Source organism: Physeter macrocephalus, chromosome 21 (genome assembly GCF_002837175.3).
Source record: "Physeter macrocephalus isolate SW-GA chromosome 21, ASM283717v5, whole genome shotgun sequence".
Classification (NCBI taxonomy): Eukaryota; Metazoa; Chordata; class Mammalia; order Artiodactyla; family Physeteridae; genus Physeter; species Physeter macrocephalus.
In genome coordinates this window covers 118,981,584-119,007,367 of record NC_041234.1, presented here as the reverse complement: position 1 = coordinate 119,007,367, position 25,784 = coordinate 118,981,584, and the positions used below count along the sequence as shown (strand labels likewise).

General features: G+C 42.1%; 1 protein-coding gene across 1 annotated transcript in view; it reads right to left on the bottom strand.

Annotated features, from left to right (window-relative positions):
- Positions 1 to 25,784, bottom strand: part of PASD1 (PAS domain containing repressor 1) — a 111,891-nt gene that overhangs the window by 5,121 nt on the left and 80,986 nt on the right. Inside the window, exons 6-8 of the mRNA XM_055081615.1 lie at positions 17,488 to 17,557; positions 8,298 to 8,424; positions 5,517 to 5,662 (exon numbers count right to left, since the gene is read on the bottom strand). Coding sequence (XP_054937590.1) covers positions 5,517 to 5,662; positions 8,298 to 8,424; positions 17,488 to 17,557 — 343 coding nt within the window. The remainder of the gene's footprint in view (positions 1 to 5,516; positions 5,663 to 8,297; positions 8,425 to 17,487; positions 17,558 to 25,784) is intronic.

The window sequence follows — 25,784 nt, the reverse complement described above, 5'->3', positions numbered from 1 at the left end:
CCAGGCACTCGTCTAAGCACTGTACAGAATTCACAGATCCGATTTTCACAGCCCCCGATCAAGTAGGTACTGTCCATACACAGCCACAGTACTTGGTGGAATACTCTCTGCTTGGCCCTAGAAATCTAATTTTAACTTGAGTACCAGCCTCAGATCTGGAAATAAACAAATGTACAGGTTGACAGAATGTGTTGGGGGACAAACTAAGGCTTCAGATTGGCTGGAAAGGAGGGATGAGGCAAATCACACGTAGAAGGGAAGCCAGGAAAAGAGCCTTGTGCAAACCATACACATTTAGGCGGCCGGGGCACCTGAATTTTATTCATCAGCCAACAGCTTGCACTGCTGCCAGGAGGAGTGTTCTAAAACACAAATCTGATTGGGGAAGTAACTTGCTCACATCAATGTTGTACAACATGCCTTCTGGCAGCTGTGTGGAAGATGAACTGACGGGAGGAAGTGAGTTTAGAGTCAGAGAGAAGCTAGTCAGGAGGCTGTAGAGGTAATTCAAGGTAGAGATAACAGGGGCCTAAAACAGATCAGAGACAGGACACAGAAAGGAAGGGTCAGGGGAGTGTCCAAGATGGCAGAGTAGGAAGACACTGAGCTCACCTTCTGCCACGGGCACTCCAAAATTACAACTGTCTACAGAGCAACTGTTGATCAGAAGACTTGAAGACCAGCAGAAAAGATCTTCTACAGCTACATTTATAAAGAAGGAACCATAAAGAGATGGGTGGCAAGGATGGAGTCACAGGATAGTCAAGACCCACACCCCCAGGGTGGGTGACCCACAGACAGGAGGATAATTACAATTGCAGAGGTCCTCCCCAAGGAGTGAGAGGTCTGAGCCCCACATCAGACTCCACAGGCTGGGGGTCCTGCGCTGGGAAGATGAGCCCCCAGAAGATTTGGCTTTGAAGGCCAGCGGGGCTAACTTTCAGGAGAGCCAGGGGGCATAGGAAAAAGGGATTCCACTCTTAAAGAATGCACACAAACTCTCACACACTCTGATACCCAGGGCAGAAGCAATAATTGGATAGGAGCCTGGGTCAGACCCACCTGCTGATCTTGGAGAATCTCCCAGAGAGGCAGCAGGCAAATGTAGGTCACTCTTGGGACACAGAAACTGGTGGCAGCCATGGGGGGGAGCTCGTTCTGGCACAAGGACACTGGTGCTGGCAAGAGCCGTTTTGGAGGCCTCTCTCTAGCTTATTAGCGCCAGGACCCAGCCTAGCCCTGGCCCAACAGTCTATAGGTGCCACTTCTGGGACGCCTCAGGCCAAACCAATAGCCGGCTAGGGACTCAGACCCCAACCACCAGCAGGCTGGCTGCCTTAGGACCACCTGAGCTCCCTGCTACCCCGAGACCTGACCCCATCCACCAGAGGGCTCAGGACACGGACCAGCCCACCAGGAGCTGGCACTAGCCTCAAGACCCCCTGGGCCCCAGCCCTGCCAACTGGCAGGCAGACACCAGCTCCAGGACCACCGAAGCCCCATAGATTGCCCTGTCAGGACCTAAAGACATCACCAAAAAACTACCAGAACTTATAAATGAATTTGGTAAAGTTGAGGGTACAAAATTAACATACAGAAATCTGTTGCATTTGTATACATTAACAACAAACTATCAGAAAGAGAAATTAATGAAATAATCCCATTTCCAACTGCATCAAAAAGAATAAAATACCTAGGAATAAACCTAAAGAGGTTAAAGACCTATACTCTGAAAACTATAAGATACTGGTGAAAAAAACTGAAGATGCCATGAATAGATGGAAAGCTATACTGTACTCACGGATAGGAAGAATTAATGTTGTTAAAATGATCATATTACCCAAGGCAACGTACAGATGCAGTGTAATCTCTATCAAAATACCAATGGCATTTTCACAGAAGTAGAATAATTCTACAATTTGTATGAAAACACAAAAGATGCTAAAGAGCCAAGATAATATTGAGAAAGAAAAACAAAGCTGGAGGTATCATGCTCCCTGACTTCAGACTACACTACAAAGCTACTGTAATCAAAACAGAATAGTACTGGCCCAAAAACAGACATATAGATCAATGGAACAGAATACAGAGGTCTAAAATGGACTCACGCTCATATGGGCAATTAGTCTACAACAAAGTTGGCAAGAATATACAACAGAGAGAAAACATTCTCTTCAATAAATGGTGTTGGGAAAACTGTACAGCAACATGCCAAAGAATTTCACAACTTGCATAAAAATAAATTCAAAATGGATTAAAGAGTTAAATGTAAGGCCTGAAACCATAAAACTTCTGGAAGAAAACGTAGGCACTATGCTCTTTGACATCAGTCTTTAGCATTATTATTTTTGGATATGTCTCCCCAGGCAAGGGAAACAAAAGGAAAAGTAAACCAATGGGACTACATCAAACTAAAAAGCCTTTGCGCTGCAAAGGAAACTATCAACAAAATGAAAAGGCCACCAACCAAATGGGAGAAAAATATTTGCAAAAGATATATCTGGTAAGGGGTTAATATCCAAAATATACAAAGAACTGATACAATTCAAATCAAAAAACAAACGAGGGACCTTCAAGATGGCAGAGGAATAAGACGTGGAGATCACCTTCCTCCCTACAAATACATCAAAAAAACATCTACATGTGGAAAAACTCCTACAGAACACCGACTGAATGCTGGCAGAAGACCTCAGACTTCCCAAAAGCTTTGTTTTAGCCATTTGTCCTAGGGTTCTGGCTGTCCGTTTTTTGTTTTTTTTTTAGTATAGTTTTTAGCACTTGTTATGATTGGTGGATTTGCTTTTTGGTTTGGTTGCTCTCTTCTTTCTTTCTTTTTCCTATTTTTAATATTTTTTTATTTTTTTATATTAATAACTTTATATTTTTTTCTTTTTTCTCCCTTTCTTTTTTTTCTCCTTTTTTTTTCTGAGCCATGTGGCTCACAGGATCTTGGTGCTCTGGCCGGGTGTCAGGCCTGAGCCTGTGAGGTGGGAGAGCTGAGTTCAGGACATTGGTCCACCAGAGACCTCCCAGCCCCGTGTAATATCAAACGGCGAAAGCTCTCCCAGAGATCTCCATCTCAATGCTAAGACCAGCTCCACTCGACAGCCAGCAAGCTACACTGCTGGACACCTTATGCCAAACAACTAGCAAGACTATATTTATGTACCCAACATAGGAGCACCTCAATACTTAAGGCAAATGCTAACAGCCATAAGAGGGGAAATCGACAGTAACACAATCACTGTAGGGGACTTTAACACCCCACTTTCACCAATGGACAGATCATCCAAAATGAAAATAAATAAGGAAACACAAGCTTTAAATGATACATTAAACAAGAAGGACTTAATTGATATTCATAGTCCATTCCATCCAAAAACAACAGAATACACATTCTTCTCAAGTGCTCATGGAACATCCTCCAGGATTGATCATATCTTGGGTCACAAATCAAACCTTGGTAAATTTAAGAAAATTGAAATCGTATCAAGTATCCTTTCCGACCACAATGCTATGAGACTAGATATCAATTACAGGAAAACATCTGTAAAAAATACAAACACATGGAGGCTAAACAATACATTACTAAATAACCAAGAGATCACCCAGAAATCCAAGAGGAAATCAAGTAATACCTAGGAACAAATGGCAATGAAAACACGACGACCCAAAACCTATGGGATGGAGCAAAAGCACTTCTAACAGGGAAGTTTACAGCAATACAATCCTACCTTAAGAAACAAGAAACATCTCAAATAAACAACCTAAGCTTACACCTAAAGCAATTAGAGACTGAAGAACAAGAAAACCCCAAAGTTAGCAGAAGGAAAGAAATCATAAAGATCAGAGCAGAAATAAATGAATAAGAAATGAAGGAAACAATAGCAAAGGTCAATAAAACTAAAAGCTGGTTCTTTTTGAGAAGATAAACAAAATTGATAAACCATTAGCCAGACTCATCAAGAAAATAAAAGGGAGAAGACTCAAATCGATAGAATTAGAAATGAAAAAGGAGAAGTAACAACGGACACTGCAGAAATACAGAGGATCGTGAGAGATTACTACAAGCAACTCTATGCCAATAAAATGGACAACCTGGAAGAAATGGACAGACTCTTCGAAAAGCACAACCCTCACTTCTCCGGGTAGGAATCTTTTCTCTGCTGTCCCTGGCAGACGAGCTACCAAGCCTTGGCTCAAACCTTTCCACTGAAGGGGAGGGGGTTCACCACCTGGGGAGGGAACCTAACCCATCTAGAAGGACTTCCTTGAAGGGAGCAAGAAAGCTGCCCGCCCTGAGCTGCTCGCTCTTTGCCATAGTTTGATCCACTGGAGACATATCCTCCACTTAAGGAGCAGGACGGCCCTGCAGCTATTTGGATCGAGCTGTCCTGTCCCTCCCAGTCTCCCTTCTCCAGTGCTTTCCACTAAAGACCATGTGACATTTTCCAGCCACTCTCCACCCGGCTCTCAGTCTTCTGGGTACGCTCCAGTCTGTCAGTCCATGGCACCCAGGAACAAGCCTATTACACTATCACATGCAGAGCCAGGCTACACACACTCATTGCTGGTTATTTTGACTATTTTAAATGAAAGTTATATTTAAAGTTTAAATATACATCAATTCAAAGGAGAAGAGAAACCCGTCAACAGTGAAAGGGGAACCACAACTTTTTAGCATGATAGAGACATAAAGACAAATGTATTTCTACAGAAATTTTCTTTTCAATAGTTCAAAGAATTTTCATAGCAGTCTAAAAATCCCTGCAAGGCAAGCAGACCATTTCAAGTTGGAGAAACTGAGGCTCAGGGATGTGCCAAGGTCACAGTACTGGGGCCAAACTCAAACAACTGTTTTCCAGCCCTCATTTCTTCTCATTAGAAAAGGATGCCTTTGGCATTAGGAATGAAGAGCCTCGCCTAAGGCTTGGTAATTAATGCAACAATTCCACATAACAGACCATAAACTCATTATCTTGGCTGCCAATCCTGATTATAATAATCCTGTCTAATATAAAAGATGATCACCCAAATCTGTGATTATGTACACAAATTTGTGGGTAGAAGAGCAACAGAATAGTTAATCCAGCTGTTTGGATTTGGCCTTGAACCATACATTGGTGCTGACAATTGCATTCAACCTAGCTCGTGGTGGGGCAGTGTTGGTATGGGTAGGCAGGTGATGAGCACAGCTCTTAAAAATAGTGCCTTTTCTTAGACTTAAGCTTCCTATTTGACTCGAACTTTCTCTCAAGCACAAAGTGTCTTTGCATATTTCACATTAAGAGGAGAACAGGATTTGGTCTTTAGAGAACCTCCAATCTCCCTGTTGGCTACAGCCCATTGGATTCTCAGCTGCATCAGAAAATCCAGTACCACAGAAACGGTGATACAGTTTCAAAAAACAAAGAGCATGCTTTTTGCAAAGTGAAATTGAGCACAAGAGGGGGAATTCGGGGCTCTGCAGGGTTAGTGGCACAGACGAATACGTGGAGCAAGGCCCCCAGAGATACCTGATATCCGACGTCAGCAGAGACACTGGAGGACGAGAGGGTCTCCTGGTCCTTCTGGTCTACCTGGTCCACCTCTTCCTCCTCACCCACCTGCTCCACCTCCTCCATCTGCTCCACAGATTCAAAGCCCTGCAAAGATGATGTCCCTGAGGAAGAAAAGACAGTGGAATTCATGATGAAAAAAGCAAAAGTTCTAACACTATCAAACAGATTACACAGATTTCTCTGTTTATTTCCTGTTATAAATTATAAAAACAGGAAAGTCCAGTTTTATTCCATATTAATGATTAGGTGTGCCAGGTACCAGGAGTAATACAGAACACTACTTAAAAACCTGTTCATATTTGAGGGACTTCCCTGGTGGCGCAGTGGTTAAGAATCCGCCTGCCAATGCAAGGGACACGGGTTCGAGCCCTGGTCCGGGAAGATCCCACAGGCCGCGGAGCAACTAAGCCCGTGCGCCGCAACTACTGAGCCTGTGCTCTAGAGCCCGCGAGCCACAACTACTGAGCCTGTGTGCCACAACTACTGAGCCCACGTGCTGCAACTACTGAAGCCTGTGCACGTAGAGCCTGTGCTCCATCCACACAAGAGAAGCCACCGCAATGAGAAGCCCGTGCACAACGAAGAGCAGCCCCCGCTCGCCGCAACTAGAGGAAGCCCGCGCGCAGCAACGAAGACCCAGCACGGCCAAAAATGAATAAATAAATTTTAAAAAATTTGTTAAAAAAAATCTGTTCATATTTGAAAATGAAGTAAAAGAAGGGAATGTCTCACTTTACCTCCATCCATCCAAGCATGAGCAGGCACCCAACCCATTCATGTTAAGTGTCTTTTATTTATAAAAGTTCTTTTGGCTCTGCTTCTGGAATTTGGTACCTTCCAACTGATAAAACCAAATCAAACCTAGTCATAAATCACTTCTGTAAAACTAGGTTCCCCAGAATGTGGGATCTTGGGAGTGCCTGAAGCGCTCTTGGAGGTGTTGTGACATGACTTTCCTTCGGCAGCCACCAAAAGCAAAGTGGAGAACATTATTTGAATAATGCAAAATTATAGAGTCATTTCAGAGAAGAGTTTGGCAGTTCTCTTCACACACACTTCCCATATGACCCAGTGGTCCCACTACCAGGAATTTACCCAAATGAATTAAAAATATATAGGCACACAAAAAACCTCTATGCAAATGTTTACAGTAGCTTTATTTATAATCACCAAAAACTTGGAAACAACCCAGATGTCCTTCTTCAGATGAATGAGTTAAAAAAAAAAAAAACCACACACACACAGAAAACACTGTGGTGCATTCATAAGATTAAGTACTACTCAGCAAGAAAAAAGGAATGAACCATTGATTCACACATGTATGAATCTTAAATTTATTTTTTTAACAAAGCCGGACCAAAAAAGGCTAGACACTGTATGATTCCGTTTACATGACATTCTGATAAAAGGAAAGCAGAGATGGAATGCAGATCAATGGTCGTCAGAGGATGGGGGACAGAGTTTGAGTTCAAAGAGGCAGCACAGAGGAATTTGGGGGGGTGACATAACTGTTCTCTTTGGTACTGTGGTGATGGATGTATGACTCTTTGCCTTTGTCAAGAACTGCACACCCCAAAGAGTGGATTTTACTGTGTGTAAAGTAAATTGCTCTTATACATTTTTGAAATCGCAATCATGGGTTCATGGACTTTGTCCCCGTTTTGTTTTGAAAGGATTTTTTAAACAAAACTTTGAGATTGACAGCAATAATGGAAGAACTGTTAACTAGAATATTTCAAAAATAGAAGCGTTACTTCTGTATGTGGACATTCCACAATACAAGTATGATACGGTCAGCTAATTGGAGGACATGATTTGCATTATGTATCCACCACTACTTTAAGTTTTGTATTTTTTACACAATTATATTTATGAAATGTCTTTAATATTGAAACTCCTGTAGTAAGTATCACTGTTTTTGAGAGACTATCACTCCGCCCTTTACTAACAATTCTTTTTATAGTACAGTTTTTAAAAAGCAAGAGGTTTCTTTGGACTGCAGCTACTATGCCGTAGCAGAAAAGGCTGCACAAGTATGAGAAGATAAGATGCTACTCCTCCCAGGACTGAGATCTAGCACCAATCTTTAGATTAAAATTAAATGGGAGATTTACAATGCTTTGTCAGTTTCAGGTGTAAAGCAAAGTGATTCAGTTATTTATATATATATATATATAAAATTTATATGTATATAATTTATATATATATACACATATGTATATGTATATATACAGATTCTTTTCCATTATAGGTTATTGCAAGATACTGAGTATAGTTCTCTATGCTATACAGTAGGTCCTTGTCATTTATCTATTTTATATATAGTGGTGTCTTATCAGTTAATCCCATACTCCTAATTTCTCTCTCTCCCCAGTCCCCTTTGGTAACCATAAGTTTGTTTTCTATGTCTGTGAGTCTATTTCTGTTTTGTAAATAAGTTAATTTGTATCATTTTTTTTAGATTCTACATATTATATTTCAATAAAACTTTAAAAAATTAAGTGGGAGAGAATAATACCACTCCCAAGCACTTGAACCATTGATAAGATATTCATTTTCACTGCTCTCAAATCATCATCTCAAAAAATTTACAGAAGATGAAGAAAGTTAGAAATCACTCTTGCAATTTCACACCATTATAAATAGAACATTATCTTCATTTGAAAAACTGTAACTACTCTGTAGGCCACTATTTTTCTTCTGAGAGTTCCCATCCAAATGTCCAAATGTACCCACCTGGCGATTCAGGTATGCTTTCCAAGGTGGATGTGCTGGATGCATAAGATATAACAGACTTTCCTTTAATGACACGAGTAGATTGTTGTGGTCCATACTGGCCAACCATTGCAATATCAACTTGACCCTAGGAATTTCCAAAAGGGACGGAGAAGATGACATTTCAATTTGGCAACAAAGATATATAAAACAACAAGAAACTGGCAGAACACAAACTTTGATGCGTTTCACTTCATTTCTAACATTGTTTCGATAAATTTAATACCTAACACAAAACCATCATGAAACACACACTTGAAAAAAAAATTGCTGGAAGATAACAACAAGCAAAGTTTACGGGTGCCACATGCTATCCAACATCAAAACTCAGAAGAGAAATACGGTATAGATGTGCTAAAAGCACAAGCATAAGAAAAATGTGTGCCAACCAAAGGCCGTGGCCATATATATATATATATATATATATATACACTGCAGAGGTGTTGGTAGCATGCCGGTTCAGAGAAGTGGGAAGGCGTAGGAGAACTACCCCCACTGATGGGGCCATTTTTCTAGAGGTCCTGCACGTACAGGCTAGGCTTAGAGAAAGGAGAGGATGATCGGGGGCTGTTTAACCACTTTTTTACACAAATTAAAGTTGAAAGTATTAGTAGCAAAAGTACCTTTACTATATAGTAGCAGAGAGATGGAAGCGGCCCTGGGGAGCTTCTAGTGCAACTTCCCCATTTGATAGTGTCAAAGAGGAGAAGGTCATACAGCAAGTTAGGAGAACAGTGAATGATATAATCCAGTGACTTCAAAGTCAGTACCACTTTCCCTAACCCTGGTATCTCAATTTAAGCCATTTGTTGCTTTAAACCATATTATATTCCCATTTAGTGATGCATTTCCATTTCCGTAACAACTGGATCCTTTCTGAATAGGCTGGGGCTCACTGCTCATATGAAATTTAAGTACCTGGCTTATCAGTGAAATCTTGTACATCTCTGCCGAAACATTGTTTGTTTGTGTGTTTGTTTGTTTGGGACTGGATTAAGACATAGACTCATATGCTCATTTTTCCTTAAGGAAGCTGTTTGTTGGAGCACTTTCATCCAGATCAAATCCCAGCATTGGAACTTCAGGAAATTGTGCAACGTCACTGTTCAAGTACACTGTGTTTTGTACTCTTCAAAATAAGCAAGATGTTTCTGGGGATGTGGCAATCTTTTCATTATTTAGAAAGATATTCTGCTCTTTATCATAGCCATATGTCAATTTAATCACTAGCTCCTTGCTTCCTGGATGATTTTCAATAGAAATGTATATACTTGGGTGTTAAGACGTCCATTTTTGTGCATTCATAATTTTGAGCCCATCAATATAAACGCAGTGAGCTTAAATGATATCAACTGATGGAATCACGTGCAGTAACAGTAAATGGCTTGGGAAAAAACAACGCAAAGAAACTATGTTGAAAGCTAAAAGATTCCAGTTTAAAATACAATTAGGACGAAGGCCTGAAGACAGTCTTTCAAGAGAGGCAGCTGTTAGCTAAAAAGAAAGATGAAATGAACATGCATACATGGGGGGCAGGAAGGTAATCAATAAGCTTTTACAAGTTCAAGAGGAGTTTTGGATTCATTTTTACTCCATAACAGTTTCCATGAACAATACACTAAAGGATTTTAAAGAGAAGCATGGCCTTTGAGGCTAGACACAGAGCAGGCTTCCAATGCAGCCCCCAATACCTGATGCTCTTGTGACCTAGAAAGGAGTGTACGTTGTGGGGGCGGCACTCCAGAAGTATGTCCCCCAATTTTCACATTTTCCCCTTGATTAGCTTAATGTCAAAAGTGCTCTGCCTAATTTTTAAGAGATGCTTGCATTTTACTTTTTGGAAAAAAAAAAGTGCCATAGGGCTTCCAGTCAAGATGACAGACTGAATAGCCATGGGAAAAACCCTAGGTAAAATAGAATAGAATTTTACAAACGCACTCCTTTTAAAAAAAAAAAAAAAAAAAAAAAAGGACAGAAATAAATGAATGATCAAAAGCACGATGAATAAGCTCTAGAGAGTAGAGGTCTACTGGACAACATTGTACCTATAGTCAACAATAATGTATACTTAAAAATTTGTTAAGAGGGTAGATCTCATGTTATGACTCTTACGGCAGTAAAATAAATTTTCTTTAAAAATAGGGTAAAAAAAATTCTCTCTGGAGAATTCCCTGGTGGTCCAGTGGTTAGGACTCGGTGCTTTTACTGCCGAGGGCCCGAGATCGATTCCTGGTCGGAGAACTAGGATCCCACAGGCCATACGGTGTGGCCAAAAAATAAATAAATAAATAAAATAAAATAAAATAAAACTAAGCCAAAACAAGATAAAAATAAATTTTAAAAATTCTCTCTGGATCCCGCCTCTTCTCCACCTGCTGCTCTGTTTATGTGATTCCCTTGACAGCAAAACCTCTCAAAGGGAAGTCCTCAACCTCTCCAGCTCCACTACCCTCTCTTAACCCTACTCAATCGGATGTTATCTCCCTGCCCCCGTCTACACGCCACCAAAACTTTTCTCGAAGTCAGCAATGGCTTCCAGGTCTTAAATCTAATGGTCACTTCTGAGTCATCAACCTACCTAATCTATCAGCAGTGTTTGGCACTGTCATCATTCCCTCCTCCTGGAAACACTTTCTTCACTTGGCTTACCTCTTACCTCGCTGGTCTCTCCCTCTCAAGTCTCCATGGCTGAGTCCTTCTCTTCTCTGTGCTCTCTTAACGTTGGGGGTGCTCCAAGCTTAGTCCTTTGTCCTTATCTCTATCTTTACTTCCTCCCCTGGTCACTTCATCCAAGCTTTTAGCTTTAAGACCATCCATGTTGATGATTCCCATATCCTTATCTCCAGGCCAGCTCTGCATTTCCAATTAACTATGGAGTAGGCTTCTCAAACATTTTCAAAACTGAGACCCTATATTACACCTCCCAACAAACACTCCTAAGCCTGCAAATTCTTCCCACAGTTTTCAAAGTTAGTGCAATACCATCCTTCCAGTTGCTCCGGTCAAGCACCTTAAAGTCATCCCTAACTTCTCTCTCTTTCTCACACATTTCATCCGATGTCAGCAAATCCAAGGGCTCTATCTTCAAAATATATCGACAAAGAGACCACTTCTCACAATTGCCACTGTCACTACCCTGGTGCAAGCCATCGTCATCATCTCTCACTTGGATTGCTGAGATAACCTCCTAACTAGGCTCCCAGCTTCCAATCTTGCCTCTGCTCCCCACAGCCTACTCTCAACATAGTGACTCTTTTTTTTGGGGGGGGGCGGGGGCGGTACGCGGGCCTCTCACTGTTGTGGCCTCTCCCGTTGCGGAGCACAGGCTCCGGACGCGCAGGCGCAGCGGCCATGGCTCACGGGCCCAGCCGCTCCGCGGCACGTGGGATCTTCCCGGACCGGGGCACGAACCCGCGTCCCCTGCATCGGCAGGCGGATCCTCAACCACTGCGCCACCAGGGAAGCCCAGTGACTCTTTTTAATAAACCAAACATATCACATCATTCTTCTGCTCAAAACTCTCCAATGGCTTCCCATTTCATTTAGAGTAAAATCCAAACTCCATACGATGGCTTCCAAGGCCCTACTTGACCCGACCGCCATGACATCTCTGACTTCATCCGTACCTACTCTCACTTTTGCTCACTCTTCCCCAGCTATTCCTCTAAATACCAGGCTCACTTCCACCTCAAGGCCTTGCACTGGTTTTCCCTCTGCTTGAATTTTCCCCCAGCTATCTTCATGGCTAGCTTTCTCAGCTCCTTCAATCTTTGCTCATACTTAACACTGCCCTCCCCCATCTGTTGCAATTCCAATCCTTCGCTTCCTACTCTACTTTCTTCAATAGCTCTTCTCACCTTCTAGTATATGATTTGTTTATTTACTATACGTATCTTGTTTATCGAAGTCTATCTCCTCCTGTTGGAATGTAAGCTCCTCTAGAACAGGAATTTTTCAGTTTTGTTAACTGATGTATCTACTCCCCTCACCTAAAACAGTGTATGTTACTAAGTAGGTGTTGAATAAATATTTGGTCAATGAATTAATAAATGAATCTAAAATGGCCTTTAAAAATAGGTATGTTTAAAATGTTCAAAAATATAAAGAACAGGAAGTCATAAAACAAAGAATAGGACAATATGAGAAAACAAAGAGCTTTGATTTGAAGGCAGATGCTTCACTGTGTAGGAAGAGCATAGATATTGGGACCAGACAGGCTTTGGTTTTAATCTGGGCTCTGCCACTTATTACGTAACTTTGGGCAAGTTTTTCAATAGCAAGAATCCAAGATTCACCATCTGGAAAACTGGAATAATAACGCCTCATAGACTTATTGTGGGGGTCAAGCACCTAGCCCAATGCTTGACACGTAAGCCCTCAATAAAACTTAATCCTAAGTACCACGTCACCCCCCACTCCCGACACCCCTAGATTGAGTTAGGGCTGACCTTCTTAGACCACTTTCTGCAGACAGTAAGTATCTGTTGAATGAACACATGATTAAGTGCTTAGCACACCGCAGGTGTAAAATCAATGGACGATGCTTTCATGATTGCTCCCTAACTCAGGTCTGTCCTGCTCTCCTCGTTAACACATAATCAGCTTGGGCAGCGTGCTTCTGAGTCTGATATATACTATGGCTCTCCTGCCCCACCCAGCCCCTGGTACAAGCTCAAAGCCAACTCCTTCTAAAGAAGAGTCTACCAGCTCCAGGCACAATGGATTTGAGTGAGAAAGCAACCTGATAATGTACAAGCTCCAATTTCGCCAAAATGCCTGCGTAGTGCAACACAGTCCAGGAACAACAGATCTCTAGGGATGGATGACAGAATGTCAGAAGCTGGCACCATGAGTCACCTAAACTCATCATTTAAAATAAAGTATTTGGGACAGAGTCAATTAGGAAGACTTTGCTTTGGATTGGCATGGATGCTACTACTTAAAGCCACTGCTGTTCAAATGGTGAGGTGGTGGTTTTGTGGAAAGAACTTTGTTCTCAATACATTGCCTTGTTCTCAACTCCTTGCCAGTTAACAGCTGTTCTCAACAGAACATGCCTCAGCACTGTCCATACTAACAGCTGACAGATCAAAATATGATGATCCCCGGCAGGGGGCCAGTGTATGCTTTGTGTGGTTTTCTTCATGTTTCTTTTGCTTAGGTTTAGTTGAGATCCTTGAATCTCTGGGTTTATAGCTTTTATCAAACATGGACAATTCTCTGGCCATTATTATTTCAAATATTTCTGTACTTCCCTCTACACTTTGGAGACTCCATTTACACATATATTTGTCCACTTGAAGAGTTTCTAACAGCTAATTGATGCTCTTTTCTTTTTCCTTGTTCTTTTAAAACGTTTTTTCCCTTTGTGTTTAATTTTGGAGAATTTCTATTGCTTTGTCTTTAAATCCCCCAACCTACTAAAGCTGCAATGTTTAATCTGCCATCAGTCCCGTCTGGCGTTGTTTTCATTGCTCAAATTTCAACTTCAGATTTTTCGCCATCTTCCACGTCTCTACTTAAAATCTTGAACGTACGTAACACGTATGTTAATATTCCTGTCCACTAATTCTAATTCCTGTCCACTAATTGATCTGGGTGAGTACCTATTGATCGGGCTTTCTCTCCAATAAGAGTTACATATTATTATTGCTTTTTTTGAATGCCTGGTAATCTCTGACTGAATGTCAAATATTGTTAATTTTGCCTTCTGGGGGTACTGGATAATTCTGCATTCCTATAAACATTCTTCATCTTTGTTCTGGAATGTAGTTAAATTGCTTGATATGATCCCTTTGGTCTTGCCTTAATGATCTGATAGTCAGAACCAGAGCAATAGTTAGCCTAGGGCTAATTTTTCCCTATAACTAAGGCAAGACCTTTCTGTGTACTTTTATACCTCATCTCCTGAGTATTATGAGGATTTCTAGTGTGGCTGGTAGAAACAGGTAGTACCACCAGCCCTGTATGAACGCTGGCACTGTTCCCTCTAACCCTCTTGGGTGGTTCTTTCTCCTCACAGATCCCTGGCATCCTCTGCCCATACAGCCCCCTCCCCTCTGGTACTCTGCTAGCAGCTTTAGACTACCTAGTCTCATGTCAATCTCCTCAGCTCAGGAATTCCACTGGGATCCCTGTGTGTTCTCCCTCTTGGCTACATGGCCTGGAAACTTGCTAGGCATAAGCTAGGGCAATTGTAGGGCTCATTTGATTGATTCGTTTCCCATCTCTTAAGAGTCCCTGTCCTTTGTTGCCTGATGTCCATTACCTTGAAAAGTGTTATTTCATATATTTTTGTCTTTTATTTTTGGCTGTTTGGGGCAGGAAAGTCAATCTGGTCCCTGTCACTCCATCTTGATTGGAAACAGAAGTCCCCCAATTCCACAGTATATTGTACAGTTACTGAAATGATTAAATTTGGGACTGTGCAAAGGTAGAATTTAGCGATAAGTGAAATCCAAAGGGAATGGAGTAGCAGGCAAGCTACCATTATAACTAAGTAAAAAACAGATGTGATGGTAGACTGATACTGAATGGAAATTAGCAAAATTAAACGGCAACCGTGCCACTGTGGTAAGGTTATGAATTTCTTTAAAAAAACTTACCTTTCAATGTTAAAATTACTTAGGTTTTATAAATTTTATAAAGTGAGAATTTTTTAATCCAACTTTCCTCAGAACATTAAGTTGAAGGAATGGATTCTTCACACATAGCACACTACAGATCCTGGGTAAATATCTGTTGACTGACTGCTGAAGTCCGGATGTCAGCTGTGTAGATGTCAGACTGAGGGCCAGAGCTATATGGATGCCTTGGCCTTTTTTCCTACCATAGCTGAAAATTAGTTTGTGCGTAAACAGAGCACTGCTCTATTTAAATTAACCTTCTTCTACCTAATTTCCTCACTGTTTCCTACTGTCTTGAACAGAATGCTAGGTTAAGCAGAGGTACGTCTTCAAAAGGGAGAAAGTTTTATCTACACAGAAGTAGCTTGTTGCATGAGCAAGAGTTAGACAATACAATAGAAAAATCAGCACTTCATATTGAAAACATGTGTTCACGGCATCTCCACGTTACAGAAGAACTTAAATACCTGCACAGTCCACGGAACATGAAAATCCTTTCAAGCAAAATCACATGTTAGCCTGAAAACCAAAGTGAGAGTCTACACATCCAACCTGTTGATACTGCTCTTGAAATCCCTTTACCAGACATTTATAGAGCGCTATAAAAATAAGAGTGCTTTAACATACAATATTCATTTGTGCATCTACTATTTATTATGAGCACCTACTATGTGTGGCCAGCCCTGTTCAAGGTATTTGGTGATATGCTGATGAACAAGTACCCCTGCTCTCACAGAAGTTTCATTCTATTGCACGAGTGCAGACAATACATTAATAAATGAGGTTCCTTTGAGCATTATCATGTATCTTTATGAGGTAGCCTGGCAGAGGTGATTACCACTCCCATTTTACAGATAATGAAACTGAGGCGCTCCGTGGTAAAATAACATTCCCCCAGTCACATAATTGGTAAATGGCTGAATCAGGAATCGAACCCTTATCTTCTGATGTCTAGGTCAACTTTTCTCTCTGTAGTACTGTCACCACCACAGCGAACCAGCCTAGCAGCTATGTTACATGCACCCATGGAGTGACAGGTAAGGTGGAAGACTATCCATTGGGAAGGTTTCCTAGGATTCTTTCCCTGTTCTTCTATATCTGTTTTGCTTGCAGTTTGATCTTATCTCCCAGACTAGAATTTAGATCGTTGAGGGCAGAACCAGGTGTCATATTTCTATTAAGGTGTATCTCTATAGGATTCTCTAGAGGAACCTCTGGTGAATGGATAATTGGATGATACATTTAACGGCTTAAGAAAAAGATGGAGGCAGGACTTCCCTGGTGGCGCAGTGGTTAAGAATCCGCCTGCCAATGCAGGGGACACGGGTTCGAGCCCTGGTCCGGGAAGATCCCACATGCCGCGGAGCAACTAGGCCCATGCGCCACAACTACTGAGCCTGCGCTCTAGAGCCCGCGAGCCACAACTACTGAGCCCACGTGCCACAACTACCGAAGCTCACGTGCCTAGAGCCCGTGCTCCGCAACAGGAGAAGCCACCGCAATGAGAAGCCCGCGCACCGCAACGAAGAGTAGCCCCCGCTCGCCACAACTAGAGAAAGCCTGCGTGCGGCAACGAAGACCCGATGCAGCCAAAAATAAATAAATACATAAGTTTACCAAAAAGAAGAGGAAAGGATGGAGGACAATCCAGATTAGTTAGGAATTGGGTTCTGCCCATAGTGGGCAGATGACTCTGCCATCTCATGAGGCTAATCACATAGCCTACAGTAGCAGGCAGGTCACTAACCTCTCACTCTGAAATGCACTCACAAGTCAAAAAGACCTTGAACAACGTCTGGCGTAGAGCACAGCTTAATTCTTCTTAAAGCTACTACAGGGATCATTCTAAGCATGGCCATTACTGGCTCCCAATAAGAAATGGCTGCAGAAAGGCAACCGTGTGACACCGCTCAGGTGCTATGCCCATACGGGATATTTCTTGAAATTAAAACCTACGTAGGACAAGGGAAGCTGAATTTGCCTCCGTGGCATAAGGATTATTTTGAGCTGGTTTATGTTTAAGAAACGGCAGACAGAGGAGAAGCTCTGAAAACCGACAGAAGTTACTCCACTGTAAGAGATATTTCCACTTGTAAGTGTGTCTACCTCTTTGCACTGGGAAGAAAAGGGTGAGTCGAAATTTCTAGGAACTCTTGTCAGTGCAGAAAGCCAGGACTCAAATCTGCATAACCAGCTTCCCCACAACTGACTCCCCACCCCCAACATCTTCTTTTATCTTTAGCTGAACATGGCATTTAAGCTGGTAGCTTGAGCCATTTTGGAGAGTTATGCAGTATTCCGGGGTCTCTCCCACGTATACAAGGAGATGTACATGTTATTAAACATCTGTTTGTTTTTCTCCTGTTAATCCTGTCTTTTTATTACAGGGGCATCTCAGCCAAGAACCTAGAAGCGTAGAGGGAAATTTGTTTTCTTCCCCCACCTTGGCAACACACATTAACTAAAGAGTCAACATTATGGGAATGAGGGTCCAAGCTTTTACTCTGTGTACTCAGTGTACGTACTTCTGAGGCAGGAGCATCAGGTTCAGCATGCAGGAGTTTCATCCTAGAACTTCTTTGGCCTTGACTGCTTCTATAAATAAGTGAAAAGAGAGATGGTAAACACATCTCACTTGACATTTCAATCTAAATTCTCTATAACACGATAAAAATGAGGTTCTGTCAAAGAGAAAAACCATAGGCCCCGGATGGCATCGCTTTGTGCTGAAGTCCATGATACCAAACCCAGATTTAATACCTAATTTAACTGTAGTTTCAACCTTCACCGCAAATGTAATCTTAATTACGGTCTGGAATTTCCTGGTCAGCACCAATTAAGTAATCTGTCACATGGGTCCTCTCTATCCCCCAAGGGAAGAAGAGGCAACCTGCAGGATTAAACCCTTGCCATTACTCTTCTCCCCCAAAAGATGTCCTGGCCTAAAAATAATCCTTTCTTTTCTTTTGCTAATAACTCCCTGGCCCCACCCCTCTTCCTATAAAAACCTTCCATTCTGTACAACCCCCTTCCCGTTGCTAGATGGGATATGCTGCCCAATTCATGAATCGCCTAATCAAGCCAATTCGATTTTCAAATTTACTCCGTTAAATTTTGGTTTTCAACAGTTCAAATAAGAAACAAAAATCTGTTTCATTTTTCTTAATACGTAACATCATCCATCTTTGACGTGTCGCTTTTCCTACAGAGAAGGTTGTTCTGCACCATATCTATAATAAAGTAAATCATCCGGACCCTCATTAGAATGAAGTGGGGTTTTTTCGGAAGTTTTGAATTTTATTTCTTTATTTTTTATACAGCGGGTTCTTATTAGTTATCTATTTTATATACGTTAGTGTACATACGTCAGTCCCAATCTCCCAATTCATCCCAGCACCACCACCCACACCCCTGCTTTCCCCCCCTTGGGGTCCACACGTTTGCTCTCTGCATCTGTGTCTCCATTTCTGCCTTGCAAACCGGTTCATCTGTCCCGTTTTTTTACATTCCACGTATATGTGTTAGCATACGATATTTGTTTCTCTCTTTCTGACTTACTTCACTCCGTATGACAACCTCTAGGTCCATCCACATCTTTGCAGATGGCACTATTTCATTCTTTTTCATGGCTGGGTAATATTCCATCGTACACGTGTACCACACCTTCTTTATCCATTCGTCTGCCGACGGGCATTCAGGTGGCTTCCGTGTCCTGGCTGTTGTAAATAGCGCTGCAGCGAACACTGGGGTGCGTGTGTCTTTCTGAATTATGGCTTTGTCGGGGCATATGCCCAGTAGTGGGATTGCTGGGTCGTATCGTAGCTCTCTTTGACTTTTCCCTCTTTCTCAACTCTCTTCTGATTTGTACGGAAGTTTGTTATTGCTTTTTTCTGCCTGGTGTGTTTCTTGAAGGCGGTGCGCTTCCTTTGACCCCCTTGTAGCCCCAGCACCTACCACAGTGAAGAGCACTTACTAGGTGTTTTCGTGAATATCTGCTGAGTGCATAAAGGAATCAACAAACTGACCAGTTAGTTCATTAAAATATTTGCACATCCCTCATCCCAGGCCTGCTCAGCTTGACACAATTACTTTCAAAGACCAGCTGAGGCTTCCATCTGTTCCTTAAGAGCAACTGAATGACTCCATATTGACTTCTAAATACTAACTATCTTTATGCCTGAGATAAACAGCACGTGAATGGATGTCTAATATGGTACCCACTAACTACATGTGGCTAAATTAAAATCAAAATTAAAGAAAATTTAAAATTTAGTTTTTCAGTTACAGCAGACATAGCTTAAGTGCTCCATAGCTACATGTGGCCAGTGGCTACTGTATTAAACAGAACAGATTAAAGAGCATTTCTGTCGTCACAAAATGTTCTACTGAACAGTGTTATATCAAAGGATGCAGTGGGTGTTACTGGACAAGACACTAGCTTTGACAAGAAAACATTATGAGGCAGTTAGGTCTTGCTTTAAATCCACTGGCTTGAATACCGAAAATATAAAATAAAGAAAAGCAAAGTTTTCCAAATTCTTCCGTGAATTTACATTTCACACTCCTCTATATGTCAATATAGATGGCAAATATTTGACTTAAAAATCAGAATGTACAAATAACCAATAAACACATACATTGTTAATGAAAAGTACTGAGGAGTCTTTCACACCTAACCAGTCTACGCATGTATAAAACAGAGGGTCTGCAGTCACATCCATTGCTGGTCTTTGGTTAGGAACGGATACAAACAGAAATTTCCTTTTCCAAATTGCATCAGTTAATTTTCAAAAAGAAAGAAAACGATCAAAGAACACTTTCCTAGCTATATTTACATGAAAAGAACAGTTTCTAATTTTACGAAGAAAAGTACCTCTGTCTCATTATGTAAAATCTCAAAATGTTACTCTTAAATTGGGCCCTTAATGTTTTTTACTCTTTTTGAATCTTTCCCCAAGGTTTGATATTCATTGGTAAAGTAGTCAACGCTGCTGAATTACTTTAATGGAAGGTTGTTCTTGGCTCAGAAAAGCACCTACTTCTACTTGCTGTATAAATGAAACTGTAAATATGAAAAAGACGCCCCAGTGAATACTGTCCTTTCATACGTCAATGAGGCACAAACTGAGGTGTGTTTTGAACAGTTGTGGCACGGAGTCAGGAAACTGATGACAGTAAAAATATAATCCTAAGTGTCTCTGCTTGTTTAATTTACAGCCGAGATGATCTAATCTGAAGCAATGGAAGAAAGGAAAACCAGATTTCCCCTCTTGGTTACAGGCTGTGACCAAAGTTTAAGGAGCTAATTTTTAAGATTATTCTAACCAAAGCTACTCCGTAGGCTCACAGAGGAAACCCACTACCACCCCATGTCTGAAATGTGAAATCTTGAGTCAAGTTGTAGGTATCCTTTTTTTCTTCAGGCCCAACTGCCTCTCAGCCATCCCTGGCAACTGCATTAGTACCAGCATCTCCAGAGCCTACCTGTCCCCAAGAGTCACTATGCACTTAAGTGGTTCCTTAGGGATCATGCCTGAAATGGCCTCCTGTTTTTCCCAGCCCCCACCGCTGTGCCTAGCATGTCAGAGTTGCCATGGGAGATGGAGAGAATTTGGGGGTCACACACACTTGGGCTCACACTTCAGCTCTGACACTTCCCAGCTGTGAGACCTAGAGCAAGAATCTTAACTTCCCTGAGCCCCAGCTTCCCAGTGCTTAAAGTGAGACTCATAATACACACCTTGTAGGTGTCTTGTAAAGATAAAATAGTGTTTGGAAAAAAGTGCTCGGTAATCTGTACCGTCCAACATGAGCCTCTCAAACACCCTCATTAGCCCTTCTCCCTTTGATCGTTCCATTCCTCTAAGTTTCTTCTCCCCTTAAGTATATGATTTAGGACGTATAATACTGTAATTTGCTTGAAAATGGCTCTTGTACGATTTTAATTCTCTTCTCGAGAAAATGTGTTCCTCAGAGATGAATTCTGCATGTGCTATCATTTATTCCCTCAGAGCCAAGAAGCAGACTCTCCAGTGCTCAGGTAAGCAGACTGAGATGAAGAGTTGATATTGCTATCCACCACCTAGACCAGTACTCTCCTTTGGGCAGGGATGGAGGGGGGAAGAGGGGTGTTTTATGGCTCCAGGGCTCTGCATACAATTCACTCTTGTCAATACCCCCGGAACGAATGTACAAACTGATCCCCCCCATTGAAAAATAACTACTCTGCTTTTGAAATATTTCTTCTCTTTCAATATAGCTTCTTTCAGTAAAGAAATCATTGGAAAATGTCATCTTAATAGACTTACATGATCCGAAGACAGAACTAGTTTATTTCGGGAACCTCATCCAAAGGCAGATAGGCAAAGGAGATGATTTTGATCAGTTCAGAAAATCAATACCTTGAAGTGAGTGCTCATCCACCACCTTCAGTTATCGTAAGGTAACTGTTAACTAACCCTACTCCTTACCCACCACCAGTCTCACCTCTGACCGGCACGGGAGATATCATCATTTACCGAGTTCCTATCATGTGGTAGGTGTCTTACACATGTTATCTTTTTGGGTCCTAAAGTCAGTCAGTGGTATGTGTTTTGTTTTAATTCCCACTTTACAGACGAGGAAAATAAAGCTCCATAAGGTGAATAATGTATAAGGTCTGTAAAACATTAATAAACAGAAAGGCCATTTAGGTAGAGTTGGGAGATCAGAAGGGGGCGCACTCACGCCCTGTGACAACAGCACAGCACAAGAGGAAGAAGACAGACTCCATTTATTTCCTGGCAAGGACTCAAGCAAAGAAAAGCCGTGGACTCTTTGTTTACTGTAGCTCCCCCAACTCCCTTTTCCCCTCTATAAAAGGGTTCTCCTTCCCTGGCCGTGCAGGGCTTTCTAAGTGGCTCGCCATGGTTGCAGACCCCAAATTGCAATTCTCTGCTGATCCCAAGCAAATGCATCTTTGCTGGAGAAACAGCTGGCTGTCTAGTTGTCTCAGGTCAACGCTTTGCTTGCCCTTGCAGGGACCGGAGAATACTCTCAACGGCTCCAGGGCTGGTGAGCGAGCTGGTGTGGTACCTACACTGAGCCCATTGCTGTTCACTGTTTTTCTCACCAACCCTGGAGTGTGAAGGTACGTCTTTCTCCTGGATCTGGGTTCACACCCTCTTCGCGTTTGAAGCTCTCCAGGCTTTATTCGGCATCTATATTAAGGTTTCATTTTCCCGGTAAAGGCCTTGTTCTGTATGCGAGTATTCGTTTGGCACTTAGGTCTGATCTTGAGATCAGACTGCTTCAACCAAAGCTGGCTGAAAATGCTTTTGGCCCAATTCCATCGGGAAGGGGCTGCTTCAAATAAAACTGTGCCGGTTCAGCCTTCAGCCTATTCCTTCGAAAGGGCTGTCTTCTGGAGACTGGCTTTTAAAAAAAACCCTTCAGCGTGGCTCCTCCAAAACCAAGCTATTTCCTTAAGATCGGCTGGGATTCGCTTGCAAGCTGTATGCGTTGAGCCATTTGTGCTGTAAGCTGTTTAAGCTGTTTGAAAACCGTCCTTTAGAGGAAAAACCTCTAGGAAATGGGTCCCAGCTATCTAAGCATTTTGTGGGCACCCCCCGCCGACAGGGACTCTGGCCTGTTTTATGTTGAAAAACCTTTGGTCCTTCCTCACGCACATTTCTAACTAAACGGACTGACCTGACCAAAGGCACTTTAGCATATCCATGGCCGTGATGGGGAACTTTTGAAATCCCCAACCTTAATTTCCTTAAAACTGAATTGGACTATAGTAGCTCAAAACTTTTCCAGGACTGAGTGGAATGCTGATTTCCATTGGGATTTTGAGGCTTCCCAATATTATGAGGAGTCTAAAATTGCCTCTCTGCAAAATAAGATTTTAAGATTAACTGAGGCAAACAAAGGATTATGGACAGATAAAATGGCTCCCTAAGCCTCGGACTCTTCTTCCTTGGCTTCTTTGTCTTAGGTTCTGCCTCGGCACCATCTTGTGTCTCTCCCTCACTTCCTCATAGCCTCACTTCCAGCGCCATCTTCCTCCTTCCCTTCTATGCCACCTATGCCTCCTCTATACCTTCAAATCTCCCATACCCATTCTCCCACCAAACTTTCCCTCTTCTCTGAAACTCTCTCCACTCTCTTCTCCTCTGAACTTGTCGGGACCTGTCCCTTTAGAGTTAAGCCTTCTGAGGATACAAAGGCTTAAACCATTTATTTCTCATATTCCTTTTGCACTAAAGCTGAACTGCAAGCCACAGTCAAAGACTTTCCCAAAGTAACCAAAGATCCCCACAGATTTTCTGAAGAATTTAATAGAGTCATTCAAACTTATCAACCTGGTTTCTCTGCTTACGTGAGCTAGTTCATATGCTTGACTGTGAAGGCCAGGCCCAGCACTAGATGAAAACCACTAATGGGGAAAATCCTGAAAGGTCTCTGGAATTACAACGGGGAGACCAACCCACTGACTTATTATATGATCAGGCTCAGGCAATCACTAGGCAACTTTGTGAGCAATTCCTAGGGCTTTGCTAAAGCCTGTTTATTGGAACAAAATTCAGGCTTGAACACAAAAATACGACGAACCTGTTCATGAATATTATAATTGACTTCAGATTATTAAAAACAAATTCTGGTCTTCCTTCAGATGTCGATTCCACCTGGGTAGCTTTTAATTCTATGTTTATCAGTGGACTGAAGCGGGACATTCTCCTTCTAGTAAAAAGGACCAGGATGGAATGCGCAACTATGTCCACTGCAGATTTAATTAATCTGGCAAACCAGCTCTCTCACACTCTAGATAAGTCACCTCAAAGGAAGGCCACCAACATTCTTAATCTTCAACTCAAGTAAATGAAGGATCCTAAATGAAACCACAACCCTCCTAGTTTCTGCTATTATTGCAAAGGGCCAGGATATTGGAAAACAGATTGTTCCAAATTTAAGCATTTTAGGCCCCTTTAGCCCTCTAACCAGCCTTTTCAATGCTCTCCTAACCCCCAGTGATGGGCTCTGAGGAACTACAGGGGCTCTTGCTAATCCCATTGAAAGGGAGGCCTTTCAATCGTCTTTGAGAAATACTTCTCCAGAGGTGGAGTGAATCTCTTCCAGTCCCAATTGACACTAGAGCCACACTCTCAGTGCTCAACTCCGCTGCTGTAAAACAGCACCTGCTTCAGAGTACTAAAACAATTCAAATAGCGGGCACCTCTAACGAACCTCAAGAGGTTCCTGTCTCTGAATTTATTCCCTTTTGTTTAGCCCCCCCCCCTTTTTTTTTTATTTACTCTTTTCTCCTTAGTTCCTCTACTCCTATCCATTCACTAGGCTGAGACTTCTTAGGGAAGTATCATGCTAGAATTTCTGTCTCACAAAAGGGGGAAATAATTCTAGAAGTTGATAGCGGTCATCAAAGTAACTCACCAGATGAATTAAATGACCCTTTGGCATCTTTTATTTTTCATCTCTGATGATAATAAAATGGATTCTGGAAACACTGATCATTTATCCCTGTTGAATCGGCTACCACTTTCTTTACGTGCAAAATCTCCAACTGATGTTGGCAAAATGCACAGCACACCTCCCATCAAAATTAAAATAGACCCCTCAAAACCTCTTCTCAAAATTAACCAATATCCTCTAAGTAAAGAACCCCACGAAGGCATAGAGCCCATAATAGAAGCTTACAAGGCTCGAGGTCTCGTTATCCCTTGTTCTAGCCCCTGTAACACTCCCATTTTACCAGTGAGAAAACCTAAGGGCTGAGGGTGGAGGTTTGTCCAGGACCTCCCGGCAATAAACTACACTGTTATCCCTTGACACCCTGTTGTTCCTAACCCTCATACATTACTAACATATATTCCTACCGGAAGTAAATTCTTTACCATAATTGATTTGTGCAGTGCGTTCTTTAGTGTTCCAGTTGATGAAGCCAGCCAATACCTTTTTGCCTTCACTGGGGAAGAGAAACAATTCACCTGGACAGTAACACCTCGGGGTTTTACTGACAGTCCTTACTTCCTCACAGATCCTGAAGGCTGACCGGGATGATATGAATTTCCTTAGAGGCTCTACTTCATTGCACTGTGTGGATGATTCTCAAGCCTCCTCACAGGAAGACACCAGCCACTTGCTAAAGCTTTTGTTTGTTTGTTTGTCTCCCACTTGCTAGAGCTTTTAGCCTTAAAGGTACATAGGGCGCCAGAGAAAAATTACAGTTTGCCCAGTTTGATATTTAGGACATCTCATATCAGAACAAGGGTTACACCTAGATCCAGCTAGACTTCATGGCGTCCTAAGTTTCCTCAAACCCAAAACTAAACACCAACTGTGAGGTTTTCACAGGCTAGTCGGTTATTGCCGAAACTGAATTCCAGATTTCTCTCTTATGGTCAAACCTCTGGATGCTTTACTAACCAGTAACAACCCCGACACAATTTTATGGGATGAACTGGATGGCACAGCCTTCAAAGCCTGCCCTTGGGCATCCCAATTATCAGATCCCCGAATGCCCTTGGGGAACTCACCCCAAAACATGGGCTGACCATTAACGCACCGCAAGTGGACCGTGAGTCACAAGGGTACACCCCTTGCCTTAGAGCCATCACAGTCACTGCAATACTTTTACCTGTCAGTTTAGCTACTATTAAGACTCCAGGGCATCCTGAACTTGACTCTCTGGAAGCTTAAGAGAAATGAGCTTTGCTGATATTTCTGCAAGGACTGCTGCTGTTCAAGGGACCCACAGCAGCCAAACCTCTGTCGTGGTTCAAAGAGATATTTTCCCAAATGATAATTTAGAAAAAAAAATGGC